Genomic DNA, 20819 nt, shown 5'->3' on the forward strand with positions numbered 1-20819 from the left:
TAAAGTTAAGCATTATTTTTCAAAAAGCTAGATATTGTGCAGTATATATTATTTTGTAAATAGTTGATTTGATAACTCATAAAAAGTATCAAAATTATATAATGTATTAGATTATATATAATGACATATTGTTATTATTTATTAAATATTTTTTAATATATAATTTTTAGTTATTTTTAATGTATAAATATGTTAAAAATGAATTTAAATTTGATGAAAGTAGATACGTAAGTTATATGAAATTTGGGTGGCTTGTTTGCAATTTATGCATGTAGGTGTATAAGATAAAATTACCTGTGCATTGATTTAAGAGCATGTGGGCCAGGCTTTTTGTTTTTTTCATGGCTGAAGTATAAAAGGTGGGTATTTAGGGAAAGATTGAATGAAAGTGGGTAGTGTGGGAAAAATGAATGAGAGGTTGGGCAATTTGGGAATGGATTCGACGTACGCATACCATACACTTGTAACACTTATAAAAAGTTAAAGGAGTAAGGAGATTTTTTTTGGAAACCCACGGTTTAGCGCGTGATAAAAACAAAATATACACACATATATGTGTAAATACATGTATATAATCTATCACCCAATTCTATCATCCACTTTTTTGAAATAGTTCTAGACCAATCTCGTCCAGATTAAAAAATTCTCTGATCTAGTTTAAATTCGTATTTTACGGATTGAATTCGTGTCGAGATTTAAATAGGATTTGATTTTACCTTCACCACATAAAATCATCTATATATACATAGATTTAATACACGTGTTAATAAAAAAAAATTAAGTTGTTTTTACTAAGATACGTGATGATTTTATTATTACAAAACTACTATATAATTTTTATACACAAAACGTGTATAATTTCTAATAAATTATTATCTAAAACCGATTTTAGACACCTTTATATATATACATATTGCATATTTGCATATTTGTATATGCATATTGTATTTTCACATATTTATAAAACGAACCTATTTTATAAATGACGATAAGGACATAAATTAAATTTTGATATATTTATTATATACAAATATGTCACTCATATTTTAATATACTAAAATAAAAAATAAAGGAAACTTTTATACTGTCTCGCTTTTTCAGCGCATCCGCACCCATTTCTTTTAATATCGTCTTGGGCTATTGAACGATCGCATCAACATCACATGGAGTGGATTAAGGTAGCCATAGCTTTATTTTTATGTTTTTATAAAGAGAAACGTGTGAAAAGGTGGGCGACTAGTGTGTCTTTCTTGACCACATGACCCTTATTATATTCCTCCCGCCCGGCATTTTTACATGATGATATAGCCATACATCAGGATAGATATAGATATTAAGTAAAATATGTAAATTTGTATAAAATAAATAGCCAAATATCATTATTTTTTATATACCGACTACAAATTCCATGCACTTTAGGATCGGTTTAATATTCGTTATAAATAAAAAAACAGTAAGAAATAATAATAATTCATAACAATCAATTATAAACAACATATATTTAACAAAAAAATTATTTAATAATAAAAATAAATAATTCTTCTTCTGAAAGATATATTTCATAAAAAATCTATAAATCAATATCATCTCGTGAAAAAACTCACAAATAATATATTACTTAGGAACGAGAGTTTGACACATGTTTTAATACTCCTAAAAAACATAATTTTATAATTTATTTTTTGTTTTTATTTTGATTAAAAATTTGATGTTTGAATTTTTGTACAAAAATTCTTAAAAATAAATTACAAAACTATATTATATAAAAGTCTTAGAATACATACGTTTTAAAAAAATAAAAAGTCAGAGGAACAGCTATCGTTATATCGTACATGTGCCGAGACATATTCGAACACCAAGACTTTAACACAGGTTGTGATAAAAAGACTCTCCATATGAGTAAAAAATGGGCACACAATTCAAAGCAGAGTCGGTAAACCGCCGACCTTCTGGTGTGTGCCATGGGCACATGCTAATCACTAAAATCTATACATTTGGAGGGTTTTGATTGGTGTGGTGGTTGTAAATGCAGGGGGTCCACCATTATTAGAGAGTGTAAGCCAATCAAAAACTTCGAAATTCATAGATTTTAGCACTTAGTGTGTGCCCATGGGCACACCATAGAAAAACCGTTAGAAAAACCATAAATTCACTGAAAATCTAATTTCGCTGGCTTTATTAATTTCCGAAAATTCAACTCAATATCAATAAATTTAAATTCAACTACCACCACTTAAAAAAACACAAAATCGAAACAAACCTGCAACTACTTCATTCAGACAACACATCGGTTACATCGACAAACTCTCTTCTACTTCAACTACTTCAATCTCTACTTTTATTTACACACACGCATAAATATATAGACACACACGTTGATATCATCGTATATAAAGTCTTAAGTGTTGCTTCAAAGGCCTCTACTATGGCGGCCTTAAGGTTGTTCATGTTGTTGTGTGTAGTGTTTGTCTTAATTGTAAGCAGTGTAAGTGGCGAAAGTGATGCTTCATCCACCGTTGATCACGTTGTTGGATCGGACGGTTCTGATGATGTTAAGATTCAAGTGGAGCAACTCAAGGCTAAGATTCATTCACTTGGTGAGTTCGTTTTTTTTAATTTAATTTTGTATTTGATTTTATTTTATAATTTAATTGTTAATGCTAATTGTTGTAGATTAGACACCCGTGTGTGTGTTTGTGTTGTTGTTTTAAGTTTGTTATGGAAGTTTATGTCATAATTTACGTGTTAATGCTCCCTCCATACATACGTATATGTCGTGGCGCATTCTAAAACTCTTATAAAATATGGTTTCGCGAGTTGTTTTACTTATTTTTTCGTGTGAATAAGTATTTAATATTTAAATTTTATCCAGAATCAGAAAATTTAAAAAATTAGTTATAAAATTATATCTTATAGAAGCCTTATAATACGTGAATGTTGTCGATGCAAGAAAACTGTATAGAATCGGATGAGACAGTAGTATGTGAGTATCTGGCTTTTGTTGTGATTAAGTAAATTTTAGGAGGTGGTGTTAATTGTTTTCGTGTGCGTGTAGAGGTTATAGAGGTTGGGGTTTATATGAGAATCGGAGAATTGTGACAATGAGACTTTGCGTGACGAGATATGCTTGAACACAAACTGCACAACAGTACAGAGGAAGTTAGCAGTATAGGAACCTAGGAAAAAGTGGAGAACATTAAGTTCTCCGATTCTCATTTGAGCCGGAAGTGTATGTTGTTTGTTGACTTAATTTGGAATAGCTATTTGATAATTGTATCTGTCAATGGATTGCAGTAGTGTTGTGTCTGACATGAAAATTTTAGGAAGAGCTAAAATTGAACACCGAAATTTATCTATATGGATGGTCTTCATCTTCAGCGTTTTAGCTACTTGGAATTATTGAACCAGTCACATAATTTTAGGAGTATGAGATACATTTAATATATCATGAAGATGGATTTGCACTGAATATGTACAATACTTGTTAGTTCATTGTTCCATGATGCTGTGACTTCGTCTGACATGGTTTATGTATCAAGAGTCACATGTTGATTTGAAGACCCAAGAAGCAAAAAGTAAGGATGATAAAATATTGGAGAAGGAGAAGATTATTAAAGAGAAGGCAGATACTATAGCTTCGCTGCACAGTGAGATAGCTTCTGTCCAAGTAAGAGAGTTTAATGTCTGAATTGAAATGAATCTGTTCAACCTTGTAGTTATTCAAGAAGCAGTTTGTTCCTCTTTGTCAACCAATTTTATATTGTTTCTCAGAAAAAAGGAAACTCCGTTGTTGAAGAGCAGCTAGCCAAGGCTCATGCCCGGGCTGCTGAGCTAGAGAAGCAGGTTAGTTCTTAGTTGTGCAAATCTTTTAGGAATAGATGCAAGTTAATGTGATAGATGACATATGTTTTCCTTTAAAGGTGGAGAACCTAAAGAAAGAGACTGAACTGAGGGCCAGAGAAAAGGGTGCGTTAGAATCTCGGGTATCTGAAGCCGAGAACAAAGTTCGTGAAATAAGTTCAAAGCTCAAAAGTGTATGTTCATATTCACTGATTGTGTAATGAAGCTCTTGTTGTTAATGTTGAAACTTTGACCATTCACATATTCTTTTGGATATAGAAGATTTTGTTACCTTTTATTTATAAAACACTTGAAGATTGTAACACTTAAAACAGAAATATTTAGGATCCATGTAGTGGTTTCTGCCAAAATCTTACTTTAGTTTATTCGCAGCTCAAAAAGAGTATTGATGAAAACAAGGTCAAGATTAAGAAGACTGAACGTGCCCTTCAAGTTGCTGAAGTATGTTGGTACACGGGCCTTAAAATTTGTATATATGCATCAAATATATTTTACTAGTCATCTTCTGGTACAGTATAACAAGTTTACAACTACCTCTTAACCTGAATTACTTGCAGGAAGAATTGATGAAGACAAAATTCGAGGCCAATGCAAAAATTAAGGAGTTAACAGAGGTACACCACCTGTACTTCTGCCTTCTTTTTTTTTCGTCTCTTTATGTACTCGATATAGTGGGGCCTAATGTGCTCTCATTAACTTATTATTTTAATCTCTTTGCTCCTGTTGATAAATATATTAGGATATTTTGAGGTGAAGAGTTGCAGTCACAATTTCCTATATGAACATAATGGTACTGTGTATGACCACAGATATAATAACACTAAGGTTGTGTTCACTTGGAGTGAATGGAATGGAGGGAGAATGGAATGAATTTTGTACTCTAAAATGGTGTTGATCAAAGAAAATTAATATAATTTTCATTCGTTCAATCATTCCAACCTTATTATTTTAACTATAACTCTAACCCACATGTTTTGGAAGGAATGCTCATTCCATTTCAACATCATGTTTCTTCACAATCTTTCTCACAAAAAAATTAACTACATTCATATTTTGTCACCATTATCTCATACTTTCTTCTTTCTCCTTAGAACTTCTATATAATTTTTCATTCCATTCTCCCCTCATTCCATTCCATAAAGTGAACACAACCTAATAGATTGATCATCAAACCTGGTTCCACACGTTATCATCCCGGGTTCCAGACGTTATCATCTCTTTATGCCATATACATTTTTACAGTTTATCAACTCGTAACTATGGAAATGGGAGTGCTCAGTTGGGCTTAAATGGAATGGTCAACTGATCTACCAAGAAAACCTTCCTTTGATTGATTCATAGCATCCACCAAGAGCATGCTGTGAATTGATTGGTGACGGAGTCCCCAAATGCTTTTTAATGTTTAAAATATATGTGTAACAATTTGATTTACTTTTCTATAAACCAATCTTTGCTGTATTAAAATTGACTTCATCTATAAGATTTGTAACTAATATGTGAGGTTTTCCAGTTCTGCTTTTTTAATATTAATATTATATCTGTAAGAATTTTATTTTACTTTTATGGGTACAAAATCTTAGGTGTATTAAAAACCACTTCATGTCTATCATTGTAACCAGGTTCATAGTGCATGGCTACCACATTGGCTTGCAGCTCATGTGTCTAGTTGTCAGGTAACATATTACAGACACGCCATATTCTTTTGCTCTCCTCAGTTTTGACCTTACTCCAAATATACAGTCATATGTGGAGACACAATGGAATATGCATGGAAAGCCTGCCGCGCAACTAGTGATCGAAAAGGTACTACAGTTTATTTTCTGATAAGTAGAAAGGACTACAGTTTGCTTGCTTGTTTTGGTTGCCAACCGAATATCTTCTGTTGTTGGTTTCATGAGGTTTCTCTTTCATGCTGCCAGCAAGGGATGCCAATAAAATTATGAAGTCATTTTTCGCTTCAGAGTGTTTTGAACGACTTGTATTCATTGCATGCGTATTTCACTTTTCTGTCCAGGCAAAAGTAAAGAAGGAACAGGTTGAGAAGTGGGCTGAACCCCATGTGGAGATCGTGAAAACTGTAAGGCGCTTTTGAAAATTTTGTTGTCCGCAATGCAGTTTAACTTGGTTTCACTTTTTTTATGATGAAGTGTCTACATTAAACCTAGGCAAAATCTATTTCTTTATATATATTATTATAAGTATAATCTAGATAATTATACAGCTAGGGGATCCAGTGAGCCATTGGCAATCAGTGTATCGGCAATAACATATTAACATGTTCTGTGAGACTACAGATCTACATTTAGTTGTGTTGGTATTGCAGTTGGCATTTGGCATGTGAAATATGCCAGTATGTGCAAACGGTCATTATGTATACATCTTAAGTAAAAATTGTTAGCAATCAAACTGTCAGAAAAACCTCAATACTTGATTGACGTGGAGTAAGGAATAAAAAGATTTGATTTGTATTTCTTCTATGCTACAATTGATGAATAAAGGTAATCGTAAATTATTATAAACTCTACTCATATTAGATATAGGAGGCGAGTATATAAACAGAAATACTTTATTCTATCATTGTAGAGTACTAAAACAAATTGTTCCTTCTTTTTACTTAGGAAAGTGAAGTGCTCTTAAGAAGCTTATGTTAATTATAAGTAGCTTCCTTATTATTAGAATTATTTTTAGGGTCCTTAGAACTGAGGACTGGTTTTTGGTGGACGAGATATAATCTTTTATTATTTTTACTTTTTCAGAGTTAATCGGATTGAATTTATGACCCTTTATATAGGGTTTCCACTTACCATCCATTAAATTTCTTCCTTCCCCAATCCAGAACCCTGGGGGTGGTGGTTCTGAATCATCCTAGTTTTTATCTTTTAACTGTTGTTATTTCATTATCCCTCCTTGTAATCACAATCCTACCTCGTTGACTGTCAATTACAATTGAGGTTATGTTGAGTTGGAGGAGCAATATTAGTTTGTAAAGTTCTAAAACAATGTTACCACTGATAATATAGCGGTATTATATAGAGCTGAATTTTTATTGTCTTCTGTTTTGTGTTCGAAACACAGAAATGGATCCCTTCTGTCAAGGATCAATGGTTCGTTATCAAATCTAAAGCCGAACCCCATGTGCAGTCATTCACCACAAAGTTTATTGAGGTTTATGAAACATCCAAGACTGCCGTAAGTCCGCATGCCATCAAAGCACAGGAAGTTGTTAATTCATATTATCAGGTAAAAACATGCACCACATAATTTTATGTCAAGTAATGCTATTTAGTTGCTTAGACAGTCTATCAATACATAAAGTGTACTTAAAATGACAGGAAGCCAAGAAATTTAGCAAGCCACACATTGATCAGGTTGCCAGCGCAGCAAAGCCTCATGTCGATAAAGTACATGGTGCTTTGGAGCCATACTTGAAAGAGGTGCTTCATGCTTATGGAAAATTTGTTGAATATGCGACTGCGTACCACCATGAGGTACGAATGCACGGCATATTGAATTGGGTTCCTCTCAGTCTGTATATTTGATTTTATCACTTGATATAATTAGGTTTTCTTGGGATGAGAGATAAGAGTGATAAATTTTATGACTACAAGAAGGCAGTAGAATAGAATTCCTTTGAGCCCTTGTAGAAGGCTGGAGTCCTAATTCTCACAGCAGTCCAACATTTGCTGCATACTTCTAATTAGCCTCTTTTACTTTAAAATAGTGACATTATATTATGTGGTTTTACTTTGAAATAATACATAACGGAATGCATGAACATTAATACCAATTTAGCTTGACCTTCTAAATTGTTTGTTGATCCGTTGTTTGAATCTTAGGATTAACTTTTAAGAGGGGAGGGAAAGACTACAATCAAAGTCCCAACACAAATATTGTGGGTGCCTGCTAGTTAATGAAAGTATTCGGTATCTCAAGACAAGGGTCATGTTCCTCCTAGAACCCTTAGCTTATTTCTAGTATTAATTAGGGTTCTGCAGCAGAACTGCACATGCAAAAAATGTCGTGTTTATGTATTATATTTTGAAATTATTTTTGAACACACACAACAATGCAAAAAACATGTATTTCGATTTAGATCCTGAAATCCTATATAAAATTTAAGGTTCTGCAACAGAACCTTAGTGGTTTTATTTTAAGTATGGGTTCTCTCTTGAGTGCTGCCCCTCAAGGACTAATAATTATTATTTTTAAATATTTAAGGTTCAAGGTACTTTGCAAGAATCACTTCGAAAGCATGACCTGACCAAAGCAATAGCAACTAAAGAGTTGGTGTGGTTTGCGGTATGAATCTGTAAATTATTTGTTGTTCTGTCAATACCTTATATATTATTATTCTTCAACTCTTCTGTTATATTTCAGGCCTCAGCATTATTGGCTCTGCCAGTCATCATTTTGTTCAAAATTTGTTCAACGATGTTCAGGTTAGTTTCTCTATCTGACTCTGTAAATTTATCTCAGTTCTACATTAATGGTATATAATACAGTTTTACACTCACACTTTCACACACATATATAGGGATAGTTAGAGATCTGTTTGTTGCTCAATGCTCAGCGACACCATTTGTTATTTTCTTAAGTTTAACTATAATAACTAGTAAGTCCAACTGTCATCTTAATTGTAAAAATACCTGGAGGAATATGCAAATTTGCATTGTTAAATTTTAATTATTTTTTTTTACTTAAAAAAGAGATACCATGATGACATTGTTGGAAACTTCGTGATAAAATCACAGAAAAAAAAAAGATTATGTAATGCTCCTTCGTTTATGATTGTTCCTGGCTTTATTTGAACCGAAAAGTTATATTTATAAGAAAATAAAGTTCAAGAAAGAAACTGCGCAGTGCATGCCAAGTTTTCCATGCACACAGGCAACCACACTGACACAGGACCACCCATCACTTCTTGATGCAGATAGTTTTAATTATACAGTTTCTGTGATTTGAAAGTTTGATGATTTCCTATACCGATTTGCAGTAAGAAACAACAAAAACCCAATCGAACTGGCAATACTAACCATTCTCGTCGAAAGGCTAAACGTGGGCATGCAGAGAAGTAGTACCATAGAATTGGATGATGTTATCATGCATATTTGAGGTATGTTCCAACTGTTAAACTACTCGTTCCCCAGAAATTGTGTTCTTTTCTTGGTTGATTAGTATTGATTCAATGTTTTTTAAGTTTTTCCTCCTCTTTCGTCAGATGAAATATTCTACTAGATCAGTTGACCACTCCACTTAAGGCCAACTGAGCATTCCCCTTTTCATACTACGAGTTCTCATGAGTTACTATCACATGATTACATTGTTTGCAATATGTTATTCTTTCTGTAAAAATAGCTATGTGTAGTATTTTATGAAGAGGAACTTGTCTACTGTAGTTTCAAACCAATCATTGATGACATGGTGCTATTTTACGACAAAAAATAACCTTTTTTTTTTTGCTGACTTGTGGCAATAGCTTCATCTATTTTAGCACAACCATTGGACTATCGCTAACTTTCAGCCTGCTTTTGTTTTTTTGCGTCTAATCTGAAGTTGCTTTTCTTACTCTATCGTAGGTGTGGTCAACACTGTTTTCAATAGGTCTTTGCAAGTTCATTTTCTCCACTATTGCTTAACACAGGCCGCTGCTGCTTCTGATTTCTGAAGGAGGCTTCTGATTTCTGAAGGAGTCATCTCTATCATCCATATTCCCCTTCCACCGAAAGTTTTAGGCAGTGATAATACGTATGTAGGTTGTTCACAGTAGATGTAATTGTTCCTTTTGCTCGTAAGGTTTTTGAATTTACAGAAAGAACTTCAGTTACAACAATGTATCCACAGAGGAAATATATCTTTTGTAATACGTTTCGAGCTTTTCATCACTCAATATAGTATTGTTTGCAATCTGTTTTTCTGTGTCTTTAGACATGTCGTCGGTGAATGTGGGCACATGTTTTATGGAGAAACAATCGATGACGAAGACGTTTTGAGGTTGTAACGGAAAACACAATGATCCCAATGATTCAAACCTTGTTAAGCTATAACTTTTGCTTAGCTTCAAATTCAAATCATAATCAAGCACTCCAATGATTTATAAGATATTTGCAAGTCAGATTATATGGTAGCAGTAGCTTCGAGTCAAAAACAAAATCAAATTTTAATCATAATCGAATAAACTCAGCTAACATCCAGTCCAAAAATTTAAATTTTAAAATATAATCCAATCAGCTTATGTCACATGTAGTCCAAAAACCATATCATAATCATAAACGAATTTAGCTCACGTTCTCATCTAAAAAGTCATATCATAATCAAATAAACTCAGATACCTCTAATATAAAAATTTCAAATTCAAATATAAATCGATTAAGTTCTTGTAACCGGTCATATCATAATCAAATAAACTCAGATACCTCTGGTATAAAAATTCAAAATTCAAATATAAATCGACTAAGCTCCTGTGACCATATTCTAAAAAATCATAATCATAATCGAATTAGATTTGCGAGATAAAATCCGGTATATACCTCTATAAATAGAGGTATCAAGCCCTCATGCAAGCTACAACTTTTCTTACCATGGAGAAAGAATTGGGTGATGCAGAATGTATTAAAGCAGTAACGATATGGGTAGCCATAGTTATGGTCTTCGTCCTCAAATTTGTGCTCGACCCTCCTCTAATTTTAGTGTTATTCATCGCCATTGCGGTAGCTTTGATCATTCCTTTCATGTATAAACCAGCAGCTCAAGAAGAAGAGGAAGAGTGTTCTATGCGTTTATTGTCACGGGAAAATTCGGACTTTAACGAGAGATTTATGGGCAACTATTATGACACATACGAACATCAAATAATGGAACAACGAGAGCATGCAACGTTATTTTGAGTGGCACTAGTTATGGTTTTATGGTTCCGAATAATTATGACGGTCTTTGTTACGAGTTATTTTGAGATTTATTTTGGTATTGTTTGAGAAATATAATGACCATGACTTTTGAGAGTTATTTTGATAACTTGTGGAGAATATTATTCAATTTTGTACGCATGGTTCTTAAGAATATAATTTTTGCCTTTTCTTTATGTCATGGTAATCACGTATTTTAAGATATGTATAAAATATATTTCATAATTTATTTTTAATTTTTTATTAGAAATTTAAATATCAATTTTTTTCATAAATAAAATTAAAATAATTTATAAATTATATTTTACAAAAATAGTAAAATACGTGTCAAATTCTATCCCTCAGTAATCTCGATAATACTATAACTTTTGAAGATTGTTGGGTTAAATCAATGTTTTAAAATTCAATCGAAAGTTATCAATATTTATGATCAACGTATTTAATGTTTCAGAAAATACATATTGAAATTTGGCTGAATTTATACTATAATTTTTTTAATATTTACATAATTATTTATTTAAGGGCCACTTAATATTTTATATTTATAAAATTAAGTACAAAATTCATATTCACCTATTATTTCAAAGCAAGTATTTTATTTTATTAAAATTGCAAGGTAGCATAAATTATTCAAACCTATGGGCTATGCCAGGAAAACAGTATGAATTTTTTATATCCAAAAATCAAACCGCCCTAAAATATACGTTTTTAATAAAAAGGAAGGAAACTAAAAAAAGAAAAAAAAAAAAGACAACTTCTCGCACTGTCTTAAACAAGGTGGACCCCGTCCATAGTTAACTCACAGTAGCACACAGTAACCAAGTATACATGACAATAAGATACATTATGTGTATGTATATGTAAGTATAGAACTGTTGCATCCTGATCTAAATTGATATTACAGAAAGATGGGTGAAATAATTGATGGGTACAAGTTTGAGCAGAGGCATGGGAAGAGCAGAGTTAGAGTAGCCAGGGTGTGGAGGAGCCAGGAAGATGGCGTTCATTTGTTTGCAGAGTGGAGTGTTGATGTTTCTCTGCTCTCTGATTGCGTCTCTGCTTATGTTGATGCTGATAATTCTGGTATTGTGGCCACTGATACCATGAAGAATACTGTAAGTCTTTAACCCCTTGTTCCCCTTTCTTTTATTGAGAGAGAGATAGGGGAGAGAGAGGGAGAGAAGGAGAGAGATGGGGGAGAGGGAGCATATGATCCTGTAAAGAAGAGAGAGAGAGAGAGAGGGAGAGGGAGAGGGAGAGAGAGATAGGGGAGAGAAGGAAAGAGATGGGGGAAGTGGGAGAGAGAGAGCATATGATCCTGTAAGAGAGAGAGAGAGAGAGAGAGAGAGAGAGCATATGATCCTGTAAAGAAGCTTGTAGTAGTTAAAAGATTAGATTTCGATCCCTCCCCCTATCTGAAAATTACATTGTGAAACTGATGCTAATTTTTTTATATATGTATAGATGAAGATGTTTAGGTATTTATAGACAGATGATGTGCATATGATCTTGTAAAGAAATTTGCTTGATTGGATTTTGGTCACATCTGATTATTTTGTTTAGTGTGAGATTGATGCTAATTTGTTCTGAATTTTGATAAAGGTGATCTAATTGAAGCTTGATCTTGTTTTAGATATGTATATGAAATTTTAAAGAATGGTGCTGATTGAAAGTTTTTTACCTTGTTACGTTTGTGTCAAGTAGAAGGGACTTCCTCTGTTGGGTTTAGATTAAGACTGAGTTGAGTTCCAGAAGTAATTAAACGGGTGGATGAAGATCAAAATAAAACCTGGAATTGGGCGTTTGAAACTGAGAGATTTAAAGAGGGACAGACGGATAATGGAAAAGATAGAATTGAGAGGGAAAATTTTAGGTCATAATTGTAAGTTAACCATGTTGCTAGATCGGTGAAGCTTAATTAAAATCTTCCAAAAGTAACCTTTTCTAAAAGTATCACCTCTTATGAGGAATCTATAATATCATGGATAGTAGCCCTGTTCTAGTTTTCCGCAGCTACTAAAAAATCCATATGGACCCACAAATTATACTCTCGTTTTTATAATTTTTTTCTTCTAATGCATCACCAACTTTCTTCAGTTACAGTGTACATAACTTCTGCATTGTTCTGATTTCAAAAAAAAAAAAAAAAAAAAACTTCTGCATTGTTCTGGTTCTGTCATTGCCATTACCAAACCTACCCCGTATACTGCTACTTCCTCTTATGTCATTTGTTCAGACTTAAGTTCAGAGTGTACTTGGGTCTCGGTTGAAATATATAATGATAACACCCGATTTGCATGACTGTCAGAGGTCACAAGTATCACTGAGCTGTCATTTTGGTTATTTAAAATTATGTTATGGTTTAATTGCAGGTATATGTGAAAGCTAAGGAATGCTCGGAACAAGTTTCAATGGAGGAATTTGCAATTGTACTTGCTAAGCACTTCACATCTTTTTATCAGCAGGTAAATTTACTGTAAATATATTTAGAAAAATTCTTTGAATTGCTTTCACTGAAGTCGCTTCTTCACATTTATCTCTCGTTATATTATATATCTGTTTTCTTATAAGAAAATATTTTGTTAATTTCTTTTGGGCAGATTTCTTGACATCATTTTGAATAATCTTTGGCTCCAGATTGTGTGTTGTTTACTTGCTCTTATTTAAGACTACTATTCAAATTTCTTTACACTGCAACCCTAGCCTCTCGATTTCTACTTTCTTTCTCTAGTTTTTATTTATCAATCTTTTGTTCGCAAGTTTGTGGTCCTGTTTACTCTGGAATGAAAGCTCCACATGGGTTGTGTTGTGTGTGTGTGTGTGAGAGAGAGAGAGAGAGAGAGAGAAATAACTTCAATATTAGTCTAAGGGATGCTAGAGAACTTTAGTAGGTTTTGCTTGTATAATCTCTTACGGTTTTCTACAACAGTACAGCTTCTAAAGATACGGTGTTGCTGTTCATTTTGTACAGGTAACAACTGCCATTGTTAAGATTGTGGAAAAGCCATGGGAGCGATGCTACATAAATGGGCAACCACACAAACATGGTTAGTTTTTTCTATCTACTAAAGCCATTAATACATAGTAGTTAGTTCAGATGCTTTAAAGTGCCCGCCAATTTTGCAATATTTATGCTGCTGGTGACAATTGTTTGTGTTGAAGGCTTTAAACTTGGATCTGAAAAGCATACTACAGAAGTTGTCTTGACAAAAAGTGGTGCTCTGCGGGTGACTTCAGGTATTGAAGGCTTGTCGTTGCTGAAGACAACACAGGTTAGCTATATTATGCTCAAGTATTTAAATGCACCGGTTATGCTTGTTTCCCTTAATTGCTTAGTCTTTAAGATATTAGATGTTGACTTTAATGAGTTTCTTGATAACAGTCGGGCTTTGAAGGATTCGTTAGGGACAAAAACACCATTTTACCTGAAACGCGTGAGAGAATGCTTGCAACAGAGGTCTCTGCTTCATGGAGGTTATTTTTGCACATTTACCGACAAATGATTACATATTACCAGAAGTTATTCTTGTGCTGTTCTATAAAAGAGTAACATTATTATCTGTACTTATAATCTACTTCTTTCCACAAAAGATTAAGAAGTTGCGGTCTTATCATGAATTCTACTATTACTTGTAATGCAGGTACCCATTTGAATCTCTCGCAAGCATTCCTGTCAAACGGCTTTACTTCACTAAGATGTACCTAGATGTGAAGAATGTTTTAGCTGAAACATTTTTTGGTCCTCCGAACAAGGGAGTCTACAGTCCATCCGTTCAAGCCACGCTCTATCAGATGGGAAAGGCTGTTCTTGGCAGGCAATCTCTCTCCCCCACATCTATGCAATCTATCTAATTAATCTGCTATGGCAAAACATTGACTTGGTTCATTATCATTATGTCAGGTTTCCGGATGTATCATTCATCCAGTTAAAGATGCCGAATATACATTTTCTACCAGTCAACTTATCAAGCAAAGACAATCCAGTAATTGTTAAGGTACCAGATTCTTACTCTTGAGATATGAAAACCAAACTGATACTAGTTCAGATAAAGCGATTTAGGAATGTATACTAAATTAAGAAAAAGTTGAATATCAAATGTTATGTCCATGGAGTCATCATGGTTAACCCTTTCACTCATGAGCTTCATTTTCTAATGCTTTTGTTGCAGTTTGAGGATGATGTGTATTTACCAACAGATGAACCACACGGTACCATCGAAGCAAGCTTGAGCCGAACAATGTCGAAGCTGTAGAAATGTTTCTACAGGCATGAAATTTATACCAGTGCCATCAGTGTTATGTTTGCTGTAATCCCATATGATAAAACTTTTGTTTTTCTTTTTTCACTGTGAATCTTAATAAATGTGTCAGAAGCAAAAGTTGATGTTAAGTTTATGTTGGTGTCTACCAAATTGTGATTAATATTTCTTCTCTTTTGATTGGTCATGATTTTTGATAATATAGATGCTATAAGATGATATATTTGGTTCAATTAGAACCTATTTTGATTCAAAATTATATAGCCAACATATTCAAGAAATATTATACATCTACGCACTGGAGTGTAGTGATTACATGGTTTTCTGCAACTGATATTTGATAACAAAAAAAAATTAATTAATAATATATAAGAAATTATTATGAAACCTTTTTTTGAATAAAATTAAATAGGTTCCTAATACCTTTTTATTTATACTAATGCACATTTTAAAATATATGGTCGATATGTCCGAGTGGTTAAGGAGACAGACTTGAAATCTGTTGGGTTCGCCCGCGCAGGTTCGAACCCTGCTGTCGACGATTTTGTGTTTAAAATCTCTTTTGGGTCTCAACTAAAGCAGTTGTACTTATTCAAATAAAGTTTAAAATGTAATTACTACTCGCAGACTCCCAGTCCATCCGTCCAATTTCATAAGGATTTTTCCCCTGCATATGCAATGCGGAGGTGCAAGTAATGCTACGTGTCTCTGTTATTATTATTTTTAGCTGATTCCACTATCATCTGTCATCCGTATATATGTATTGTGATGTTGTTTTTTTCTTACTCTGCTATGTTTTTTCAGCTCTAAATGACTGAGTTTTAACTCAACGACTACCTTTTACTACTTTTTATTATACACATGGATTAAATCTAAAATGTTTTTTTTCACTTTTGTTGTCCAATATAGTAATTATATCAATATTATTAATTCTATAATCTGACTTTTTTTTCCAAAAATTTCATATATCCATTTTATTATTCATATTTTAACTTTACCAACATAAATACATGAATAATTTCTGTAATATTCCAATCTATATAATGATATTTACTATTTTAATTAAGATATTGGATATTTTAAAATTTAAAATTTTTATACGCCGATTATTTACCAAAATATATTTTATTTTTATTATATACCATAAATTTCGACAAGTTTAAGAATTTTACAATACAGAATATAATAAACATATAATAAATCTACTATTATATGTTGTACCGAACTAGTTATTATATAATAAACTAGTTCTGTACAATATATAATAAATATATTATATATATTTGAATACATATATTTCTATTTATTTTTTATTAATGTATTGTATTTTTTCAATTAGCTAATATATTTATTATATGACGTAGGAAACTAGTTATTCATATTTCAAAAAAAATAATTAAATATCTGTTTTATTATTCATGTGTCAACCTTAACGACAAATTTACTATAAATAAAATATGTTTATACTATTAAAATAAAAAATACTAATATAATTCGCTATAAAATTATCAAACTTGTCAAAATTTATGACATATTATAAAAATAAAATATATTTTAGTAAATAGTTGGCGTATAAAAATTTAAGATATCCAATATCTTAATTAAAATAATAAATATCATTACATAGATTAGAATATTACAAAATAATTCATGTATTATAAATATGTTGCTAAAAAAATATGAATGATAAAATGGATATCTGAAAGTTTTGGGAAAAAATGTTAGATTATAAATACCCATGTGTATAATAAATAGCAGTATTTAGAGTTGAAAAAACATAATAGAGAGTATATAGTTAAAGAAAAACAACAACAGAATACACACATACAGTGTGGAATACACGTAGCTAAAGAAAACTGAAGAAAAATAACAATAGAGTGTACATGTACAGGTGACAGTGGAATCCACGTCATTCTGTACATAATTCTGTATCCCTCTCTGTAAACATAGCATTACTCTATAACAAATCCCACAGCCACCTTCACAAATTTCACTCCCTTACTTCACACTCTCTCCCGAAACAAAAATCTCGCTCTCACTCCCTCTCTTTCCGTCTCACTCCCTCTCTCAAAAATGAGTACTAGAATTACATCAACCCTAGACACTCATAGGTGGCACCATGCTAGGTCTCATAGCATTTGCTCTACTGATTCTCGCATGCTCTTACTGGAAAAAAGGTGGCAGAATCCACGACAGAGACATTGAGGCCGCAGATAAAAAACCAGAAAAATCGATAAGTAAAAAACCCGAAAAATCGAAGGTGGTGGTGATTATGGCGGGAGATGAGAAACCTACGTATTTGGCGACTCCCTTGTGAAACAACAGAGAGTTTGTTTGCTTGGTAAAATTAAGTGAGAACAATGAGGAGGATGACGTGGAACACAAGAATGGGACAGTGATATACTGTAGTGCAACCACACATACATGAAAGAGCTGGAAGTTAGCCTGGTTTGTTATCGAAAGTGTTTCGATCAATATATTCATATTTTTTTTGTGTATTGTCTTCTACAATTTTGGTAGGATCGTTTATCTCGAGAGCCGGATTTCCTATGTAATTTTAACCCTCTGTCCCAAATTAACTGTCCAGTTTGATTTTTTGGTGGTCAATTTGACCCATCTTTGACTGTAAATTAAAAATTATTCTTTTATAATTTAACAAAACTGAAAAATACATTTTAAAATAGAATTGATAATCTTTTCAATAATATATTTTTCATAATTTTATTCAATTTTTTAATATACATATTTTTGAATCAAAATCGAGTCAAATTGACCTTAAAAAAGTCAAATAAGACAATTAATTTGGGACGAAAACACATTCGCCTCAGGTTTAAAACACAAATACTCTCTTCATTTCATGATAAATTCAGATGCAAAATTATATATCCCGAAACAAATAACATAAATAATGTAAACTGTCTGGTTCTAAAACATTTTATTTTGCCAATTTACTAATTCTACATTCATTTGAACTAAAAAATTTCGATTTATCACAAAAACTGTTCAATGTTCATATTAAATTTTTTTTGATTAATCCTTTGAAAAATATACCACCGATTTAATGATTATACTCTCATTTGGACATAAAAATTATTTAACCGATTTAATGATTATACTCTCATTTGGACATAAAAATTATTTATTCGAAAAGATATGTCAAACAGACATTTTATACAATTCAAATCCTATCAGCACATAATGAAAACAGATCCACATCAGATAAATTCAAACATACCTAAACAAATACATTACAAAACATTCCAAAAGGAGATACATATGAACACTTAAAAAATTGAATTTTATTGGAAAAAATTAATTACAATGAAAGAAAACAAAAGGATCGGATGGACTCTTCGAATTCTAATTTTTTGAAACTTCGTTTTTTATTAAATTTTTATCCCAAATCAGAAATTACTCATAAATCACTTGTATTTGTATTGTTATATTTTTAATAACTCTTAAGTCATTAATAAGTCAAAATTACTCAAACCGATATTTTATGCAATACAACAATACAAATCCTATCAGTAATGATCTACTATCATCAGTACAGATTTGACGCAGGCTTTCCACATGGATAAATTCAAACATACCTAAACAAATACATGACAAAACACTCCAAAAGAAGATACACATTTACACCTAAAAAATTGGATTTTATTGGGAAAAAATTCAACAGCAATGAAAGAAACTAAAAAGATCGGAGGATAAAAACCGGTGGAAGACCCTCCGGTAAAGACAGAGACAAAGAATGAGACCCGACTGGAACTCTAATTTTGATTATTTTAAAAGGCAAACGTGGTCACTTTATTACGATGATATAAAACAAAATTAAACTATGCATGCATCTCGTATAGTCGCTGAAGAAAAAATTCAGCTTCAACACCAGTCGTCATCAGTCCAGACCTTCCAAAAAGAAGGTGATTAACTATTCGAATTCAGCCTCATTCTGGAATCCTTCCAAATAGACGAGGCTATCGGTGTATTCATCAAGTACTGTACGCTGTACATGACTAGTCTCTCCAGAAAGAATCTTCTTGGTGTTTTTCTTTTTATAATCATAAAGATAGAAGTCATGAAAGTAGCCACCAACATGTTCTCTCATGACAATCTGCCCGACGCCCAAAATAAGAGGTACCCGAACTCTCTTCCAATCAGCGGCCCCATCAAGATTCAACTTTTTGGTCCAGGACCCACAAACATCATCAAGTGTCCATAAACTGACTGATCCATCGCCACTGGACTCGAAGATCATTGCAACAGAATCACCAAATTTCAAAGCATTCGACTTTGCTATATGGTGCAATGGATAAGGTTTCACTCCAAACACCTCATTATGCAAATCGAAGGAGAGTAATACAAGGCGACCATCTATGTACAATACCCCGTCATCCTTAAGTTGAACACATTTGGGTAAATTACAGAGCATTGTATTTATTACAGTTTTAGGAACCTCAATCTCTTTCCAAGAATCGGCATTGGAGGAATACAAAATCGCCTCTACTAATTGATGCGAATACCCAAGGACTATAAGAATCTTGTAATCATTACAAATGGAATCATAACCGAACCCAAAACTAAAATGTGGATCAAAATCCAACCGCGACTTATAATATTGATACACGCGAATTAGCTTTGGAGGAGGAGGAATCATCTTCAACCGCTTCGTGGACGGATTCCATACATGTATAATAGCAGCAAGTGAATTAGAAAGACAAAGAAGACCATTACAAGAGCCGACAGAACAAGTCGAACCAGGAAAATGTGATCGTGGTGGCAGTTTGAGGATAATAACGGATTCTTCTTCTTCTTCTTCTTCTTTGGAGTAGTGGGGGAATCCTTCACGTGTGGTAAGTACCGAGAAACGGGTTTGTTTTTTCTGGGAATTGGCGAGATGAGTGTTGATGAATTTTGGGTTTGATATAATGGATTGCCACAGTTTGCAGACTGCGGTGCACAGGAGCAGTGATTTTGCAGGCAACAATGAGAGTATTGTGAAGATTAGTTCTTCCGGTATATGATTAATGCCCATCTTTCTCATCCCCATTCAGCCTGGATTTTGAGAAAATATTAGGGTTTTATTCTAGATCAACAACTGTTCTGATGTTGTTTAATTTGTTGTGCCAGAAGTAGTGTTTATAGGCTAAAAATGTTTTCATCGTAGGACTCGATCTTTATGTTGTCCATATTAAGTGGAGTCTTATCCTACTAAACTAATCATATTCTTTTTAATTTAAAAATAAATAATATCTTTGATCATTAAATTATATAAATGTTTTATTATTTACGGATATTTTTAAATATGATTATTAGAGTAGTGCTAGATGCACATAATTATGTACATAAATTTTTGTATCTATTCACGTGGCAAGTGATGTGGTGGGTTTCAATTAGAATTGATGTAAATGCAGAACGCTCATTCCAATTAAAATCCACCACATTTCATTATGTACATGTTTTTGTACATAATTATGTGCACCAAGTATTTTCCTAATTATTAATTAATTATTAAAATTATTATTCAGCTTATTAAGTATATGGTAGAATACAAAATCCCGTGATTTATGAATTCATCTTTATGCATGTTATTTATGTTGCAAGACATAATCTCCATATTGTCGTATGTTTAAAAAATGTATAGGCTTAAAATTTTAAAAAGGTTAATTATCTACTTGGTCACTGAAGTGGGCTTAATATATCAAGTTGGTCTGAACTCAAAACAGTATCAAGATGATCATTGAAGTGGTCATACATATCAAACAAGTACCTTGAAATATGAGTTCAAGTGGTAAAAATA

At 32.5% G+C, this 20819-nt stretch overlaps 3 protein-coding genes and 1 non-coding gene across 4 annotated transcripts; 3 read left to right on the forward strand and 1 right to left on the reverse strand.

Annotated features, from left to right (window-relative positions):
• Positions 1-1909: 1909 nt before the first annotated feature.
• LOC108205408 (uncharacterized) lies at positions 1910-9767 on the forward strand. The gene is made up of 15 exons (XM_017375353.2): positions 1910-2597; positions 3540-3667; positions 3772-3843; positions 3921-4034; positions 4234-4302; positions 4419-4475; positions 5481-5534; positions 5602-5664; positions 5876-5938; positions 6937-7101; positions 7194-7349; positions 8080-8160; positions 8239-8300; positions 8855-8974; positions 9438-9767. The coding sequence occupies exons 1-14, from the start codon at positions 2426-2428 to the stop codon at positions 8934-8936; spliced, it is 1338 nt and encodes a 445-aa protein (XP_017230842.1). The 5' UTR covers positions 1910-2425; the 3' UTR covers positions 8937-8974; positions 9438-9767.
• A 1775-nt stretch (positions 9768-11542) lies between these two features.
• LOC108205953 (uricase-2) lies at positions 11543-15158 on the forward strand. Its single transcript, XM_017376091.2, has 8 exons — positions 11543-11878; positions 13136-13228; positions 13735-13810; positions 13926-14035; positions 14146-14237; positions 14405-14578; positions 14665-14758; positions 14933-15158. Exons 1-8 carry the CDS (start codon positions 11672-11674, stop codon positions 15014-15016), a joined length of 930 nt encoding a protein of 309 aa, XP_017231580.1. The 5' UTR covers positions 11543-11671; the 3' UTR covers positions 15017-15158.
• A 324-nt stretch (positions 15159-15482) lies between these two features.
• Positions 15483-15563, forward strand: TRNAS-UGA (transfer RNA serine (anticodon UGA)). Its single transcript has one exon. It is a non-coding gene; the product is annotated as a tRNA-Ser (tRNA).
• Positions 15564-18824: 3261 nt separating this feature from the next.
• LOC108199058 (F-box/kelch-repeat protein At3g23880-like) lies at positions 18825-20117 on the reverse strand. The gene has a single exon (XM_017366817.2). It carries the CDS (start codon positions 20067-20069, stop codon positions 18951-18953), a length of 1119 nt encoding a protein of 372 aa, XP_017222306.1. The 5' UTR covers positions 20070-20117; the 3' UTR covers positions 18825-18950.
• Between the last annotated feature and the right edge of the window lie 702 nt (positions 20118-20819).

This window comes from Daucus carota, chromosome 1 (genome assembly GCF_001625215.2).
Source record: "Daucus carota subsp. sativus chromosome 1, DH1 v3.0, whole genome shotgun sequence".
NCBI classification, from domain to species: Eukaryota; Viridiplantae; Streptophyta; class Magnoliopsida; order Apiales; family Apiaceae; genus Daucus; species Daucus carota.

Excerpts from the sequence above, each read along its gene's own strand:
- LOC108205408 (XM_017375353.2), top strand. The coding sequence starts at position 2,426 with ATGGCGGCCTTAAGGTTGTTCATGTTGTTGTGTGTAGTGTTTGTCTTA. Across the intron at positions 2,598-3,539 it reads GGCTAAGATTCATTCACTTG|AGTCACATGTTGATTTGAAG; the intron begins GTGAGTTCGTTT and ends TTATGTATCAAG. Across the intron at positions 8,301-8,854 it reads ATTTGTTCAACGATGTTCAG|TAAGAAACAACAAAAACCCA; the intron begins GTTAGTTTCTCT and ends ACCGATTTGCAG.
- LOC108205953 (XM_017376091.2), top strand. The coding sequence starts at position 11,672 with ATGGGTGAAATAATTGATGGGTACAAGTTTGAGCAGAGGCATGGGAAG. Across the intron at positions 11,879-13,135 it reads CTGATACCATGAAGAATACT|GTATATGTGAAAGCTAAGGA; the intron begins GTAAGTCTTTAA and ends GTTTAATTGCAG. Across the intron at positions 14,238-14,404 it reads GAGGTCTCTGCTTCATGGAG|GTACCCATTTGAATCTCTCG; the intron begins GTTATTTTTGCA and ends CTTGTAATGCAG.
- LOC108199058 (XM_017366817.2), bottom strand. The coding sequence starts at position 20,069 with ATGGGGATGAGAAAGATGGGCATTAATCATATACCGGAAGAACTAATC.